Below are 19215 nucleotides of genomic sequence, written 5' to 3' on the forward strand. Positions count from 1 at the left end.
TCAAATTCCCAGGTGGTATCCCAAGTTTTTAAGCAACTTTGACAAAAACAAACAAACAAAGTATGCATTTCTGTTTTGTTTCTGGTAGTACTTAAGCTCAAACCCAGCAGTGCAAGACTGCTTTCTGGGCTACTGTTTCTGATACTTATCTGTCCCCTTTATTTTCCACACTAGCACATTCTTTGCCTACTTCTCTAGTCCAAGTGATCAAGTTTATACAGCATTGATTTCTTATATGAGCTTAATCCTAGATAAGCTTGTTGTGGTACCTTTTGGCATACTATTCCTTGTCCTCATCGCATGGACTGTGGAAGCAAACAACCCTGAATTTGAATACTAGATCTATAACCTAGAAACTACAGTACCTCTGGCAAGTCACTTAGGCTCTCTGAATCTCAGATCCCTTATACATTCAAATGATTATACATTTGATACAGATGTATACAAATGATTATACATTTGAAGTGATACATTCAAATAATAATAATACCTATTTTGGAAGAATTGACTTTTATATGCTTAAATTTATTCAAACATCTTAAGGGTAGATTTAGGTACAGATGGTAGGATGCTCAGTTCTACTCAGACTCGCTTCCCAGTTTTATCTCTGGGTGTGGTCTTCAAACATCACCCTCAATTCTAGTAGTCAGCAGAGATGCTTTTCTGCTGTATAGCTTTCATGGTCCCTGTAAGACCTACAGATCTCTAGCTACTAAGATAAAAATACCTGTTATATGGTCCTTAGGTTCCTTATCTAAATTTTAGCTCTCATGCTGATTTTGCAAATATCTTTCTTGCCCTTTTCTTGGAAATCACTGTATTTTCCCATTCTCAGCTTTGCGCAGTGGCAGTATCGTAGCCAATGAGGTCTATCCGAGGCGCGATTATTGCTAATTGTATTTTCCCATTCTGGATTGTCTACCTTGATGCCTTTTTCTTTCTAACTTGTCTGAAAAATACTTACTTAGCTAGATAAGGTCAGTTCACTGTCTTCTTTTTTAAGCTCTCATAAGATTTTTCTCATGAGAGACCTCTGTCTACTATGAGGATCTGTTTTCTGTGTTATCTTCACACCCCACCCCATTCTCTCCATGAAAACATTCCACAATATCATGTTATAGAAAATAAATTAGGAAAAAAACCCAGGTTCTAATTTCAGTCCTTTTACTTACCAAATACATGACTTTCACCAAATCATTTAACTCACCTCTGAGTTAGTTTTTTTATCTGTAAAATAGTGATATGCCCTAAGACACATAATTACTTAAAAGGTTGAAGATCAAATGCAATAATGCAGATGAATATGCATTGAAACTGTAGTTCTATAATATAATACAGAAGGTATTAGCCATTCAACAAAGAGATAGAATAGAAGATAAAGGAATCTAAATTCAAACTGCCAGAGCAGGAATCCTGGGTCAATCATCTACTAGCTCTACCTTTTAATATGTAAAATGAGTATTACAGCACCTATTTCATATGCCATTAGCTTAATGATGTTGGCTACTATTGCTGTTACTAAATGCCTACTGTGTGTTAGGCATTCTACTAGATACTGGTAATAAAATGGAATTAAGACTGACAGGGCTAATAACTTTGCCAAAACCTCTATCTCCTACTCCATCTACTACATTTTCTAAGTCATTTATGTCATATATACTTTACAGCAAAGAAAAATCTGAGTAGTAAAGCATTTCCATAGAACATCAAGATAAGAGTCCAGAATTCCACTATTTCTTTTCTATAATAATTTCCAGTGAACACTATAGTGATTCTAGTATTTCTTTTCCTAATCCATCACTTGAGTTGAAACTTTCCTGATGACTTCTGGGTAAACTATCTGGGATGTTTCTACCAAATGTAAATAATCTAAGGCAGTATTTCTCAAAGTAACACCTAAAGACCATCAGCTTCCCAATCACCTAAAATGCTAATTTAAAGGCAGATTCCTAGGCCCTCTTTCGGATCTATTGATTCCAAAGCTCTGGCTGGAAGATGGGAGAGTCTGCATTTCTAATAAGTCCCTGTGTGACTTTTAGGAAAACCTGATATGAGACCCATGTTCCCAAGAGGAAAAAACTTCCACTACATAAGAAGTTCATAAAGCCAGGTGCAGTGGCTCACTCCTGTAATCCCAGCACTTTGGGAGGCCGAGGCGGGCGGATCACAAGGTCAGGAGATTGAGACCATCCTGGCTAACATGGTGAAACTCTGTCTTTACTAAAAATACAAAAAATTAGCTGAGCATTGTGGCAGGCGCCTGTAGTCCCAGCTGCTTGGGAGGTTGAGGCAGGAGAATGGCGTGAACCCGGGAGGCGGAGCTTGCAGTGAGCCGAGATGGCACCACTGCACTCCAGCCTAGGCGACAGAGTGAGACTCCATCTCAAAAAAAAAAAAAAAAGTTTATAACCAAAGGAAATTCTGCGCAATAATGATCCAAAGCTTCATGAAGCAGGAAAATTTTAATCCTCAGAATACATTTTCACATGCCTCTGTTAACAGGGTGGAGACAACAATTCATGGAGATTGAGACCAAAAGTGACTTGAATATACGCACCCTTACTGTGTGTGTTCAATAAATTCCTATTCTAGAGGCCAAGAGAATGGGTGGAAAGGGGATACACTGCAAATGCTTACTTAAATTTCAGAAGAAGCAAATAAAACTTATTGCAATAGTCAGGTCTGTTAAAACTGAAGTTTCATGATCTCAGAAAATGGAACCACTTTCCCTTAAACTCAGCCAAGTCATGACAGACCTCCCCGCTCCAACTCTCCATGCCTACCACAAACCTTGGATAATCTCCCAAATGTAAACCTTGCCTACCATATCCTGTGACCATGAGAACAATCAGAGGCAAGGAGATACACGGTCTTTTGATTAAACTGAAATAACCAATTAAAATTTACATTTGTGCCTCTCGGTCAAATAAACAGTTATAGAAGAGCTCTCACTGAGATGTGGAACAGAATCAAGCAGCTCTGAACTTTTCAAATAATAACAATTGTTATTTCCAAATAACAATTTCTAAATAACAAGCTGATGAACAAAATATTTCTTTACCCACCAAGCCACAGTAGCCTGAGACACTCCCTGGTTCAGATAATAAAATAAATGCCTTAGAGGGCTTTCGTTCCTAAGATGTTGGTGAGTTTAGCACTGTGACTGCAAGAAATCGGGAACCCACGACAAAAAGACGCCCAGCCTGCCCACACCAACCGTCCAGAACTAGGTCTGGAGCAGCAAAGCGGGCGGGGCCGCGATTTCTCCCGCATCGCCGCGCCCGTTCTTCTCCGCCTGCGTGAGCACCGCCCACCCACTCGCGGTGTGAACATACTGGGTCTCGCCTCTCCTTTCCCCTCCCCTCGGCCTGGTGCTGAATCATGAGCCCAATGTCTCCAAAAGGTAAAATCAAAGAACAAAGCCACCCTTGGGGCTGATCTGAATGGGGTACCACGTCGGGGTGGGGCAGAAGGCTGGAAACCACAACTTTGCTCCCCTTCTTCCCCAATTCCCCCACCCAACCCCCAAATTAAGAGGAGTACTGCAGTGCTCAGGAATTCCCAAGAGGGTGGCCCTTCTCCCGGTTGCTCGGTCTGCTACAGTCCGTCTGGGACCCGGCGCGCTCCGCCTCATTGTTCCACCGCGCCGCCCGCCGCCGAGAGCCCGCGCCCTGCAGGGCCAGCGAGTTGGCGGCTCCCGGGGAGGGGGGTTGGGGCTTGGCCTGCTCTAGATCCCCGACCCCTCGCCCCTCTGGGGCCGAGTAACAACAGCCCCCTGCCCACCCCCATAGCCTTCCTCCCAACCGATCGCTAAGGCGGAACCCACAAGTCCCCAGAGGCGCCTGGTGGGTGCTGTCCAAATGCTGGGAGGAGGCGGAAGGGGGTGGGGAAGAAGGAGCTGGAGGCCCGGCCTGCGCGAAGCTGCAGCCCTCGCCCCGACAGCGCGATTCGGTGACGCGGGTACCGCTCGGCCATGGTTCCTCCGCCCAAACAGGGAGCAGCTCGGCTACGGCCCGTCTCCCAGCCGTGGACGCAGGCACCAAGCAGCCCTTGGCCCTCCCTGTCTCCAGAAGCAGAAAGCGGAGGGCCAGACCCCGTGCAGGCTGCAGAAGTTCTCATTTGCTACTCACCCCAACTGTTTCTGTCCCTGCGGTTCTTGGCCATGGTGGTCCAGGAGCTGGTGGCGGTGAGGCGCTGTCACTGCGCTCGCTGCCTTCTCCGGGGCCGCAGGTTGCTGGCGGTGGAAGGCTCCGTGCCCGCGCTGGGCGCAGTTCGCTCAGACTCTGAGGATGTTGCTGTGGCGCTGGTGGGAAGGAGTGGGGAGGAAAAGGGAGGAGAAAGCAGATGAACCAAGCTCAGCATCACAAGCCCGAGTTCACACAAATACCAGCGTCACACCCTCCCTACCTCAGCCCACCCCCAGAGCGTGAAGACAGTGATAGACCATGTACTGCAACATTTTCAACGGAAAACACACACAAATAAACAGAACCCCCTCGCACACACTCTCAAAGAATTTAACAGCGTTATCAGAAATACACAAACCGATATACTGCATGATTCTGGATGTTCAAATACCTGTTTCAAGCACGGTTATACATTAGTACAAACAAGCTGGCAACATTTATATAGCCAAAGTAGCTAAAATAATGTGCATTTATCTACCAGGCACCCATTTTTTTTTTCCATTTTAAAAGCAAGGTCATGTTAGTAAAGAGGGTATTATGTATTTTTGTATATGTATACTCAGTAATTTGTCTTAAAATTAGAATAGCAAAATTTATATCAAGAAGATCAAGATAAATGAAAGCTGTAGATTCATTATAATCTGTAACTCAATATCCACTGGGTAAAATTTCCCACTAGATTTGCAAAGATAAGCTCCAGACTGAAAGTCCAATAGCAATTATTTGAGCTGAAATCATACTACATAGTCTGGGTGGGCCCTGGCAGCCATAAAGGTTGCAGACAATTTTGAAAGGAAAAGAAAAAAAATAAAAATATTTTCAATCTTTCGCTTTTTCACTGCTTTCTTTCTCTCTGCTACAAACTTAGTTGTTTTCAGTAACCTGGAAACACTGTCCCTTTATACTACCTCAACCTCAAGATACCATCATGCCGTCCCTTACAGTTTCCTCCTGCCATTTGGTTGTTACCCACACTCTGTACTGATCGGTTCTTAGGAGATCACTGCCAGCCTCTTAATTACCAGATCCATGATCTCTGCTAATTCCTCATCGTAAGCAACTCCTCACGCTACACTCTCTCAATGTAATTTACTTTGATGGCTTCAGACAGGACCTCCATGCTGATGATTCCCAAATCTATACTTCTAGTCTTCTGCCCTCTAGAAGAGAGGACGTTATACCAGAGGTGTGTTTATAACTGCCTAAAGTTATCCTCACATTTTTTTCCTACTGACATTTGAACATCAACATATCTGAAAACAAACTCCCCCACCACTGCCAAATCTTATGCATTATATTTCAGTTACTGGTTCTAGTGACCGCAGAGCTGTTTGAACACTGTAACCAAGTTTACACCATGGTTTTAAAGAGGTCTGTGCTCAACAGAGTTGAAATGACATTAATGAAACAACATAGGAAGACAGACATTATCTCATCCCTGTACCTATAAACCAAGTTCATAGAACAAAAGAGAAGTGTGATATGCTTTTCTTCTTATATTCCTTTACTATCATTCTCAGCTTACATTCCAGCCTGAAAATCCCTTTCATATGAATCCCATTTTAAAGAGTACAATAGATTACATGCAAAAAAGGAAAAATTTATATAATTCAACACCTATGCCTAATTGAAAAAGAAATTAATTTTCTAAAAACCTGTTGCCTTTATAATTAGCAAGTAATCTTCAGGTGAGTACTTTGAGACTGTGTGAATCACAAAAAAATGCTTAAATAAATAGCTCTCTGTACATGACTTTTTGTACTGTTGGCCAGTAACTTTTCATCCACTGATTTTAGCATCCATTGATCCTTGCCTGAATCAATTTCATATTAGTGATTTTTAAATGGAGACTTTAAAATAATTGTCTTTTGTTTGTTTGTTTGTTTTCCAGACAGAGTCTCCCTCTGTCGCCCAGGCTGGAGTGCAGTGGCGTGATCTCAGCTCACTATAACCTCCGCCTCCCAGGTTCAAGCGATTCTCATGCCTCAGCCTCTCAAGTAGCTGGGATTACTGGCGGTCGCCAGCACGCCTGGCTGTTTTTGTATGTAGAGACGGGGTTTCTCCACGTTGCCCAGGCTGGTCTCAAACTCATGAGCTCAAGCGATCTGCCCACCTCAGCCTCTTGATGTCATGTCTTTTAAATTAAGTAGCTGGCATTCCCTCTCCCACCTTTCTATGTTGAGTCCCACTATAAATTAATGGAAGCTTTTAAAAAAAAATTGTGTTATGCATCACCATTCTTTTTAATGCCTAAATTGCCCTAATTTGGCTGAGGGTCAGCTCGTGTGTCCTTTTAACACTGTCCCTTTTTGTCTTTGAGCAGTTCCCTATATTCTGGTACAAGAAAATGTTTCAGGTTCCTTTGTATTTTCCCTGTCTTAGAACTAGAATAGCCATTTCTCCAAGATGCTCTGGCTCCTTTTAATAAGAAAAGGTGTTTAGAAACCAAGACGTGGGTGCTAGTTGTGCTCACTGCTGGGTGAAGATCACTGTTTCTAGACCCTTTCAGTGGACATTGCTAGAATGCATTTTTTTAATCATAAGTTTAACCTACTCTGAAGAAATACCTTCAACAGTATGAAAATATAAACATACATCATTATGTATTACATTACATTTGTTATTGTAAAATGCTGGAAACAACCTGAATGCCCACATATAGATGAGTGGTTGAATACATTATAATACATATACGCAATAAAATGTTACGTAGGTGTGAAAAAGAATACAGAAGATCTTTATAAACTAATACAGAGTGATTTCCAGAATACAATGTTAAATGAGGAGGAAAAAGCGCAAATAGTATACCATTGCTGTAAAAAGAAAAGGATATGAAAAAAGTATCCATTCATCTGTGAAAAATAAATACAGCAAGAATAAACCAGAAACCAATGAGATTGGTCACCTACAGGAGATGGGTGGGAATAGGGCAGAAATAATGGAAGAATGGGAAGAGGGTAGTAGGGATTAAGGGGACTGATATTTCTCTAAGTGTAATGCTTTTATATAACTCTGAGTCTTAGAACAGTAATGTTTCACATTCTCCAGAATAAGTTTTAAAATTCTTACTATGATGACTATAATCAAAAAGATAATAACAAGTGTTGGTGAGGATGTGGCGAAATTGGCACCCTCATAAACTGCTGATGGAAATATAAAATGGTGCAGCTACTTTGGGAAAAAGTTGAGCAGTTCCTCAAAAAGTTAAACATAGAATTGCCATATACATTAGCACTCCTAGATATATACTCTAAAGAAATTACAATATATGTCGACAAAAAAACTTGTACAGGAATATCCATAACAGCATTGTTCATAATAGCCAAAAGGTGGAAACAATCCCAGTGCCAAATAACTAGTGAGTGGATAAACAAAATGTAGTATATCCACATAATAGAACATCATTTGGTCATAAAAAGTTATTGAGTACCGATATATGCTACAACATGGATGGACCTTGAAAACATTACAGTAAATGAAAGTAGCCAGCCACAAAGACCACATATTATATGATTCCATTTATATGAAATTTATGGAATAGGCAAATCTAAAGAGGCAGAAAGTAGATTAATTGTTGCTTAGGGATGGAGGAAAGGAGTGGGAGGTTGGGGACAAATTGGAGAGTGACTGCTAATGAGTATGAGGTTTCTTTTGGGGGCAATGAAAATGTTTTAGAATTCATCATGAAATCAACTTTGCACAACTCTTTGGGTATACTAAAAGCCACTGGATTAGGCTGGGTGCAGTGGCTCATGACTAATCCCAGCACTTTGGGAAGCTGAGGTGGGAGGATCACTTGAGGCCAGGAGTTCGAGACCAGCCTGCACAACATAGAAAGACCCCATCTCTATAAAAAAATAGAAAAACTAGCCGGGTGCAGTGATGTGCACTTGTAGTCCCAGCTACTCAAGAGGCTGAGGTGGGAGGATCTCTTGAGCCCCCGAGTTCAAGGATTCAGGCCACTGCACTTCAGCCTAGATGGCAGAGCAAGACCCTGTCTCAAAAAATGAAACAAAACAAAAAACTCCACTGAATTGTACAATCTAAGTTGGTGAATTGTATGGTATGTGAATTATGTTTTCAAAATACAAATGTACTTAAAAAGTCAAAGGTCAAGTTCATTTTAAATCAGAATAAAAGAAGAAAAGGTATTACTCCATTTGAACTTTAGTACTTTAAATCCTCTCTCTTCCTGACTCTTTTGGGATGTTACTCCACAAACTATTCTCTTCCCCCTGTATCCTCAATTATTTTTTCTTCCATTGGTTCTTTCACCATGCTCATTTTCCTACATCATAAGTAAAGGGCTCCCTCAATCAGAAGTTTCTCAAGAGTTGATGGTTCAGTTTGCTCCTTCTCTCTATAAATAGCAATCTTAGAAAAGTATTTATGTCAATTAGAATGCTTTTGGCAGTAACTCAAAATGGCTTAACCAAAAAATGACATTTACTTTCATACAACAATTTGTTTAGAGATAGATTGGTTCTATGGTGGTCAATTCATCAGCTCAGTGGTATCATGGACTATATTAGTTAGGATATAGCTTTGGCTACTATAAAAATTACAATGGCTGAAATAAAACATATATTTATTTTGGTCTTATGAAATAATCTGAGCATAAGCCATCCAGGGATAATACTGTGGCTTCAAAATATGAAGAAACTGGCCGGCCACGGTGGCTCACGCCTGTAATCCCAGCACTTTGAGAGGCCAAGGCGGGCAGATTGCCTGAGTTCAGGAGTTCGAGACCAGCTTGGGCAACACGGTGAAACCCCGTCTCTACTAAAATATACAAAAAATTAGCCTGGCTGGGCGGTGTGCACCTGTAGTCCCAGCTACTCAGGAGGCTGAGGCAGGAGAATTGCTTGAACTCGGGAGGCAGAGGTTGCAGTGAGCCGAGATCACACCACTGCACTCCAGCCTGGGTGACAGAGCGAGACTCTGTCACAAAACAAAACAAAACAAAACAAAACAAAACAAAACAAAAACGAAGGAACTAAAGTTCTTTATGCCTTCCTCCATCTTTCACTTGGGGCTTCCATCATATGTTCCATGATGGCTGCTCTAGTGTGGGCATTCACATTTTCATTCTAGCCATACAGAAGGGTAAAAGGGAAGAAGTGAATATATCCATTCTCTCTAAGGGTACAAACCAGAAGGTGCACACATCATCTCCACTCAAATACCATTGACCTACCATGTCCCACCTCATTGATAAATACACCGTATATGCAACAAAAATTTTGGGGTCTAATACTAAACAAAGAAGGGAAATAGATGTTGGAAAATAACCAGAAGACTTTGCCAAAAAGACAAAGGTGCACTCTACCATCTTCAGTGTGTTGGTGTTATGAGAAAAATCCAGGATTGTATAGAAAAATGTTCTCCCAAGCTGGGAGGGAACCAAGAGACCGAAGAATGACTCAGACAAGTCCAGCCCGGCGAGTGGATGAGTTTGTGAGAACTTATACAGGACACTTCTGGGCAGCAGCAGGACAGCTCTAGAGATCCATGCCACCTCCCATCTCTAAACTGCTTTTAAACAAATTTTCTGTAACTTCTTTGCCTACTGCGTTTGAGCAATGAGATTGTTTTCCTTGGTAAGTTCTCAGATACCAACTGAGATGTTTGGGTTGTCAGGGACACCTGCTCCTCCAGTGGGCATCATGGTCTTGGCTCACTGCCCAGGCTTCCCCGTTCAAGCAGTGGACGTACACCTTAAGTAACCTGGTGGGGACACATCACACTACAATCCACCCCATTCCCCAGCTCTTACATTCTTCCCACCAATCGTGCATGAAAGTCCTTGAGTGGGTATGAGGGGAAGAACTATACAGACCTATAGTGTATAGCCATGGCTTGTGTGTACAAGCCACATCTACAGTATACAAAACATCATAAAAAGCAGAAGCTAACTACAATTATGATGCTTGTTAGCAAAACATAACTCCAATGAGTAGGTAAGATGTGTAGCCAATTTGAGAATGAGGTAAAGAAGCCTAATTGGGTTATATAATGGATTTGAGTTGACAAATAGTTTAAAACATTTGTGACGCTGTTCTCTTCATCAGGCATATAGGCACAACAGGTAGTGCCTATAAGGGTACATATTGGTTTTTGTGGCTTAAAAAAAAACTTTTAAAAAATTTCAATAGTTTTTGGGGAACAGATGGTTTTTTGTTACATTAATAAGTTCTTTAGTGGTGACTTCTGAGATTCTGCTGCACCTGTCACTGGAGCAGAGTACACTGTACCAAATACGTAGTCTTTCATTGCTCACCCTCCCAACCCTTTGCCCCAAGTCCCCAAAGTCCATTATATCATTTTTATGCCTTTGCATCCTCATAGCTTAACTCTCACTTTTAAGAGAACATACAATATTTGGTTTTCCATTCCTGAGTTACTTCACTTAGAATAACGGCCTCCAACTCCATCCAAGTTGCTGCAAAGGCCATTATTTCGTTCTGCTTTATGGCTGAGTAATATTTCATGGTGTATATATACCACATTTCCTTTATCCACTCATTGGTTGATGGGCATTTAGCTTGGTTCCATATCTTTGTAATTGTGAATTGTGCTGCTATAAACATGCGTGTGCATTCATCTTTTTCATATAATGACTTATTTTCCTTTGGGTAAACACCCAGTAGTGGGATTGCTGGGTCAAATGGTAGTTCTACTTTTAGTTGTTTAAGGGGTATCCATACTGTTTTCCATAGTAGTTGTACTAGTTTACATTCCCACCAGCAGTGTAAAAGAGCTCCCTTTTCACCACATACATGCCAACATCTATTTTTTAAAACAATTTTTAAATTACGGCCTTTCTTGCAGGAATGAGGTCGTATCTCATGGTCGATTTGCATTTCCCTTATAGTGATTTTGAGCATTTTTTCATATGTTTGTTGGCTGTCTGTATATATTTTTTCAAGAATTGTCTAATTTCCTATTCATGTCCTTTACCCACTTTTTTTTCTTTTTTTTTTTTTTGAGACGGAGTCTTGCTTTGTCACCCAGGCTGGAGTGCAGTGGCATGATCTCGGCTCACTGCATTCTCCTGCTTCAGCCTCTTGAGTAGCTGTGACTACAGGCACATGTCACCATGTATGGCTATTTTTTTGTATATTTAGTAGAGACAGGGTTTCACCATGTTGGCCAGGCTGGTCTTGAACTCCTGACCTCAAGTAATCTACCCACCTCTGCCTCCCACAGTGCTGAGATTACAGGTGTGAGCCACCATGCCTGGCCCCATTTATTTATTTTTGTTTTTGTTGCATTTGCTTTCGGATTCTTAGTCATGAATTCTTTGCCTAAGCCAACGTCTACAAGAGTTTCTCTGATGTTATCGTCTAGAATATTTATGGTTTCAGTTCTTAGATTTAAGTCTTTGATCCATCTTCAGTTGATCTTTGTATAAGGTGAGAGATGAGGATCCAGTTTCATTCTTCTACATGTGGCTTGCCAGTTATCCCAGCACCATTTATTGAATAGGGTATCCTTTCCCCACTTTACATTTTTGTTTGCTTTGTCGAAGACCAGTTAGCTGTAAGTATTTGGCTTTATTTCTGGGTTCTCCATTCTGTTCCATTGGTCTACATGCCTGTTTTTATAGCAGTACCACGTTGTTTTGGTAACGATAGCCTCATAGTAAAATTTGAAGTCAGGTAATGTGATGCCTCCAGATTTGTTCTTTTTCTTAGTACTGCTTTGGCTATGTGGGCTCTTTTTTGGTTCCATACAAATTTTAGGATATTTTTCTAGTTCTGTGAAGAATGATGATGGTATTTGGATGGGAAATGCATTGAATCTGTATATTGCTTTTGGCAGTATGGTCATGTTCACAATATTGATTCTACCTATTCATGAGCATGGGATGTATTTCCATTTGTTTGTGTCATCTATGATTTCTTTCAGTGTTTTGTAATTTTCCTTGTAGAGATCTTTCACCTCCTTGGTTAAGTATATTCCTAAGTATTTTATTTAATTAATTTTTTTTGCAGCTGTTGTAAAAGGGATTACTTGATTTGATTTTCAGCTTTGTCATTGTTGGTATATAGCAGTGCTACTGATTTGTGTACATTGATTTTGTATCCTGAAACTTTACTGAACTCATTTATCAGGTCTAGGAGATTTTTGGATGAGTCTTTAGGGTTTTCTAGGTACATGATCATATTATCGGCAAACAGCAACAGTTTGACTTCCTCTTTTCCAATTTGAATACTCTTTCTTTCTTTTGTCTGACTGCTCTGGCTAGGATTTCCAGTACTATGTTGAGTAGAAGTGGTGAAAGTGGGTATTCTTGTCTTGTTCTAGTTCTCTGGGGGAATGCTTTCAACTTTTCGTTGTTTAGTATTAGGTTGCCTGTTGGTGTGTCATAGATGGCTTTTACTACTTTGAGGTATGTCCCATCTATGAGGGTTTTGATCATGAAAGGATGCTGGATTTTATCAAGTGCTTTTCCTGTGCCTACTGAGATTATCATATAATTTTTGTTTATGTGATGTATTACGTTTATTGATCTGCATATGTTAAACCATCCCTGAATCCCTGGTATGACAGCCACTTCATCATGTATATTATCTTTTTGATATGCTGTTAGATTTGGAAAGCTAGTATTTTGTTACGATTTTTTGCATCTATATTCATCAGGGATAATGGTCTGTAGTTTTCTTTCTTTGTTATGGCCTTTCCTGGTTTTGGTATTAGGGTAATACTGCCTTCATAGAATGATTTAGGGAGGATTCCATCTTTCTTTATCTTTTGAAATAGTTTCGGTAAAATTGGTACCAATTCTTCTTTGAATGTCAGATATAATTCGGCTGTGACTTCATCTGATCCTGAATTTTTTTTTTGGCAATTTTTAAATCACTGATTCAATCTCACTGCTTGTTATTGGTCTGTTCAGAGTTTCTATTTCTTCCTGATTTAATCAGGAGGGCTGTACATTTCCAGAATTTATCCATTTCCTTTAGACTTTCTAGCTTGTGCACATAAAGGTGTTCAAAGCAGCCTTGAATGATCTTTTGTATTTCTGTGGTATCAGTTATAATATCTTCTGTTTTGTTTCTAATTGAGCTTATTTGGATCTTCTTTCTTCTTTTCTTAGTTAATCTCAATAACAGTCTATCAATTTTGTTTATCTTTTCAAAGAAACAGCTTTTTGTTTCATCTGTCTTTTGTATTTTTTTGTTTCAATTTCATTTAGTTTCTGCTGTGATATTTGTTAATTTTTTTTTTCTGCTGGGTTTGGGTTTGATTCTTGTTTCTCTAGTTCCTTGAGGTATGATGTTAGGTTGTCTATTTGTGCTCTTTCAGACTTTTTGATGTAAGCATTTAATGCTATCACCTTCCCTCTTAGTACCATTTTTGCTGTATCCCAGAGGTTTTGATAAGTTTTGTCACTATCATTCAGTTCAAAGAATATTTCAATTTCCATATTGATTTCATTGTTAACCCAAAGATCATTCAAGAGCAGATTATTTAATTTCTATGTATTTGTATAGTTTTGAGGATTCCTTTTGGAGTTATTTTCCAGTTTTATTTCACTGTGGTCTGAGAAGATACTTGATATGATTTTGATTTTCTTAAGTTTATTAAGACTTGTTTTGTGGGCTAAGGGCACATACCTTTTAGTCTCCATTGCATTGGCAATCAGGCCTCCATGCAGAGACAATCCCTAGTGAGCCTGCGTTGCCTTATTGGTGCTGTTGAACCAGTCACTCCAGTTCTGTCAGGCAAAAGGCAGAATATCCCAAGGCATACCATTACTACTTAACAAGGGGAGGTATCCACATACCCCACAATAGGACTGGTTGCTGACCGCTGCTGTAGTCACAGCCTAGTTCAAAAGACATTACCAGCTGCCACGGGTAGCAGAAACAAGGCAAACACAGATGTTCAGTAGAGACCCTCATGGATATATCCACTCCTTGTAACATCATTACTGCTATATATTCTCCCATTGGCCCTATTAATGAGGCTGCCACAGGCTTCAGTTCTGGCTTACAGTACCACACATGGCTTCCCTCTCTAGGAGTGGGCATAGTAGCCAATTGGTAAGCTTCCACCCTTGCCTATGCAATCTGCACTATGACCACTCCAGCAGGTATCAGTGCTGCTGATGCTGATATCATTAAGGCTCTCAGACCTCCCTCAAAGAGTACAGCTGGGATTACCTATCCTCCAGCAGTCTTCATTCACCCTCCAGCATCATAAAACTTGAAGGTCCATGTAGCCTTCGCCACTTGGCAGATCCACTGGTGTTCTTAGGAGCACAGTATGGCTTCTGCTTCAGAAGCATGGCTCAGTGTCTCAGAGGTAATGCTGAGAGTTTGCGGGGCATATTTTACAGGCCCATTCATAGGGAATGATGCCAAGTGTGTTAATGGGTAACTCATTTAAAATTTGTATGGCTTCAGGGAGATTCTTAGTCCAGGGAACTTAGCTGTTCTGGGACAGTGCATGTAATTGGGTTTTTAACAGGCCATACTTTTTTTTCTGTGAGTCCTGCCCCTGTTGGGTTATATGGTAATGGAACCTCCAGTCTATGTTTTGTTCTGATGTCCAGTGTTGGATATCGTGGCCCATGAATGGGAGCCCTGATCATTAAATATTCTTCGTAGCATGCCATATATGACACTAAGAACAGTGAGACACTTGATGGTCTCCAGCTGGGTGGCATGTTTTATTGGGAAGGCCCCAATTGTTGCGTAGTAGTAGCCCCATTGTTGTGTCTACACAGGTTAAGGTATGCCTTTCCCCACCATTCCAGGGCAGAGGACCAATACAATTGACTTGTCAGTCCTGTGGAGGTTGTACGGCTTTATGTATGTGACTTGGTGCAGAGGGAACCCTTCTAGGTCTCAGCTGTGAGTAGGTCTCACAGTTCTGAACAGCTGCTAGAATATCTGCATAGAGGACGGAGATGCCTGTTGCCTTTGCTGTGGCCCACCCTGTGGCTGCTGTTGTGATGTACCCACATGGTTATACGGTGTCAGTATCCATTTGTACCATGACCACTGACCATTGGTGTTGGGTGCCTTTGCTAGACCCATCAATGTACCAGGCCCTAGTGTGTATTGGTGGGGTCCCCTTATATACAATGGTTGGCCTGGTAGGTTTTTCCATTGCCATCTTGGCTCCCTCCACTTGTTCAAAGTGGATGGGTCCAAGCATCTCCTGTAGAAGCTGATTTAAAGGATTAGTAGGCAGGACACTGCTTTGTTGTAGACAGGCATGCCATTTCTGCAGGGTGTAGAATTGTGCCACCCCAGAGACAGGCTTGGTTAGAAAGCCTTCCACCCACCTTTTATGGGGTAGGCAGTTTTTATTGTGTGGTCTGCTTTCTGGTGATGATGGCCTCTGCTTGTTGCAATGCCCTACACACGGCTAATAGCTGTTGCTCTAGGACTGTATAGTGGGATTCTGCCCCCTTTCATAATTGAGACCAGGCCAGGCGTGGTGGCTCACGCCTGTAATCCCAGCACTTTGGGAGGCTGAGGCAGGCTGATCACAAGGTCAGGAGATCGAGACCATCCTGGCTAACACAGTGAAACCCTGTCTGTACTAAAAATACCAAAAAAATTGGCTGGGCATGGCGGCGTGCGCCTGTAGTCCCAGCTGCTGGGAGGCTGAGGCAGGAGAATGGCGTGAACCTGGGAGGTAGAGCTTGCAGTGAGCCAAGATCGCGCCACTGCACTCCAGCCTGGGTGACAGAGCAAGACTCCAGCTCAAAACAAACAAACAAAGAAATATAATTGAGACCAAAACCCTACGGTTACCATTCCCACTGGCTGCTTTTGCCACAAACCCTAAGTCATCCTTGTGGCATCTCTAGTGACTTCTAATACAAAAGGATCCTGTGGCAGTGGGACCTCTAGTGCTTGGGCTTGTTTCACCAATATTTTTGCTTTGTCAAATGGCTCTTGCTCTATGTGTGCTCAGTCCCATTTTTTACTCTTCTTTATTAGGGTGTACAATGGGCTGAGGGTTTGTGCCAAATGAGGAATGAATATCCTCCAGCAGCCCAGTAAACCTAGGAAAACCTACAGTTGCTTTACTGTCTGGGGAACAAGCTGCTGTACTATCTTATCAGTGACAGCTCCAGGTATGTTTCATGTCTTAGTTGACCAGGTAACTCCCAGGAATTTGGGACCCTATCCTGGGCCCCTGTATCTTTTTGGGGTTGGCTTCCCATCCCCTGTTCTTTAGGCCATCCAAGGTGGTTTGTAGGGTAGTCTCCAGATCTGCAAGAGACTCTGAGGTTAGCATGATATCATTAACACAGTGAAACACAGAGACTGAGGCAGGCAAAGAGAGTCCAGATAGGTACTATGCAACTATACTGTGATAGATGGTGGGGTTGTGCAGGTATCCTTTTGGTAGTACCTGGAAAGTCCATTATTGGCCCTCCCAAGTGAAGGCAAACTGGTCTTGTAAATCTTCTGCTAAGGGAATACTGGAAAAGGCATAATCCAAGTCAATCATAGCATGGACACTTCCCAGCTTAAGGATTACTTGCTGTAGCAGTTGAGTAATATTGGGTACAGCAGCAGATAGAAGCAGCACCACCTCATTTAGCTCATGGTAGTCTACCATCATTCTCCAGGTGCCATTTGGCTTTTTCACAGGCCACACAGGGCTGTTATAGGGGTTCTGGCCTATCTGTACCTTACGTAACTTCTGAATTGTTTGGGTGATCTCAGAATCTTCCCCTGGTAGGCAGTATTATTTCATCTTCGTTGCCTGCCTGGGCTAGGGCAAGTGTACAGGCACCCATTTGGCCCATCCCCTTTTTCTTCCTTGATTTATTTTCAGACTCTGTCCTTGTTTTTATTCCGCTCACAGAGGTCCACCAATGCTTCCCCCACATAATAGATTTCATTTCCCATTAACGGGTACAGAAATACAACCAATGCCCTCTATTGTAACATTTTTTTTTCAGTTGGAAATCAGACATTCACTGAGTACCTAAAATAATTTTAAGATTTTAAATTACACAAGAGTTCACCTATAAGCATTTATCTCATTCACATCTATTCAATTCATTCGTTTTTAGCAGTTTATCTGGATGACTCATGAGAACTGAGATATTAGACAAATCTAATCACTATTCTAACTTATTTTCCTGTTAACCATTTTTATAGCCTGTAAATATAAGATGTTCACCTAAGTAAAAACCTTAAAGATCCCCCCTCCCCCTGTGTCCATGTGTTCTCTTTGTTCAACTCCCACTTATGAGTGAGAAACACCGAGGCCTGTCGGCGGGTAGGGGGCTAGGGGAGGGATAGCATTAGGAGAAATACCTAATGTAGATGACAGGTTGATGGGTGCAGCAAACCCCTATGGCACGTGTATGCCTATGTAACAAACCTGCATGTTCTGCACATGTACCCCAGAACTTAAAGTATAATAATAATAAAAAACCTTAAACACATGGGCATTTTGCTGATAATTCAGAAGATTTTGCTACTTTCATTGAACCAACTATATTAAATTAGTCTTATTTGTCAAAAAAAACCACACAAACAAAGATCATTCTGGTTTTGGCTGGGTTTACAGTCTTATAACTTTCATGTCAAACTCTGACATCTTAAAATATCTAGCAGAGGCAAATATAAAACTTACCTAATCAGTAAACCCAGACAAAAATGTATGCTGACAATTCTGAAGACATTTCTATTTTATTTTACCAATAATTTTAAATCCAGCTTGTTTATTAAAGATTACTAAATTTACATAAACTTAAAAAGTACTTGACTTTATCTTAATGTATGAGTACTCATTTACTTATAAGCCAAGTTGGTAGCATGTCAGACATAAAACACATGTACATACATATAAACATATTTAAACATGTATGCTCTCTCACACACACACATGCACATACACACACACACCCAGTACCTTTTACTTCAGAACTCTAGCCATGAGACAGTATTATAAACTCATCAGCCCATAAAGGATAACTGGATCCAAATTATTTTTGACAAAATTGGGACCCCTCCACATGGAACTTTATTTGCCTAACAGGTAATCCAATGAAGGCTGTGGAAAAAAATTTTGGGTAAAGTAGTTTTCATAGCAGTTTGATTTTTTAAAAAACTTCTTTTACTCTCTTTTTTTTTCTTCAGTTTCAAAGGAGTTTCTAACATTTACATTTTAGTTAGATTTGTCTGAACTGTGTAAGAAAAACAAAATCCCCAAGTGGCTTTCAATTAGCAGTACCGTAAACAGTGAGTTTTATTTCAACACCAGTAGTTTAATAACAACAGATTCAAAGCAGGCAGAAAAGAGAGAAATAGAGAGCTTCAGAAGATCTGATGAACGATAGCTGAAGGTGAAACATTTGAGCTCTGGATTTTTCTTGCTGTAATTTGGCCATCAGTTTAAAAAGGTGCACAAGTATGAGTCATAATATGTAACCAGCTGGAGTCCTAGAAAACCTTTGAACTTTCCCATGTTTTTGGAAACATAAGCTACTGGAGTTCCAACCCTTCCTCCCTTTTATCTACCTTCTCCACCAAATCCCCAACCAGGGCCAACATGGATACTCGCATGTGCCTTTCTAACTGCAGCTCCTCCCTTAACTTTCGTATCTATTTTTCCTGCTTTAACAATTTCTCAGTAGCCAGTCTTAACACAGCAACAGCACACCTGCTATCCTTATTGTACTTTAACATCTTAGGTCCTTGCACTACATGCTTACTCCCCACTGGAATTTTCTAAGCATCCCTGTACTCAAGCAGCAGCCCACAAAGGTCGAGCAGTTGGACAATTTCACCCCACATGGTTGCCGTTGACCACCCTGGGATTCCCATTGCAGACACCCCTTCCTGAATCTTCCTTTGGTCTCTTAGATCCTGTTTGTGATGCCAATTGTTACAAGAAAAGCCCAGGATTTTACAGAAAAATGGTCTCCCAAACTGGGAGGGAGCTGAGACCAAAAAGTGACTCAGACAGTTCAGATTGGCAAGTAGATGAGTTTATTAGGACTTACATACAGGGCGCTCCTGAGCAGCAGCAGCACAGC

At 41.1% G+C, this 19215-nt stretch overlaps 1 protein-coding gene and 1 pseudogene across 3 annotated transcripts in view; one reads left to right on the forward strand and one right to left on the reverse strand.

The window, feature by feature from the left end:
- The window catches only part of ATL1 (atlastin GTPase 1), a 107737-nt gene that overhangs the window by 76097 nt on the left and 12425 nt on the right, over window positions 1-19215 (reverse strand). For 2 of the 3 annotated variants that reach the window (XM_058429931.1, XM_032179203.2), the window contains exon 2: window positions 4131-4303. In XM_058429931.1, coding sequence (XP_058285914.1) covers window positions 4131-4164 — 34 coding nt within the window. In that variant the 5' untranslated portion in view covers window positions 4165-4303. Of the gene's footprint in view, window positions 1-4130; window positions 4483-19215 lie in introns of those variants that run through there. The other variant, XM_032179202.2, reaches the window with a different exon arrangement.
- On the forward strand, window positions 834-910 carry LOC116456514 (U4 spliceosomal RNA; annotated as a pseudogene).

Source organism: Hylobates moloch, unplaced genomic scaffold (genome assembly GCF_009828535.3).
Source record: "Hylobates moloch isolate HMO894 unplaced genomic scaffold, HMol_V3 SCAFFOLD_16, whole genome shotgun sequence".
In the NCBI taxonomy this organism is placed as follows: Eukaryota; Metazoa; Chordata; class Mammalia; order Primates; family Hylobatidae; genus Hylobates; species Hylobates moloch.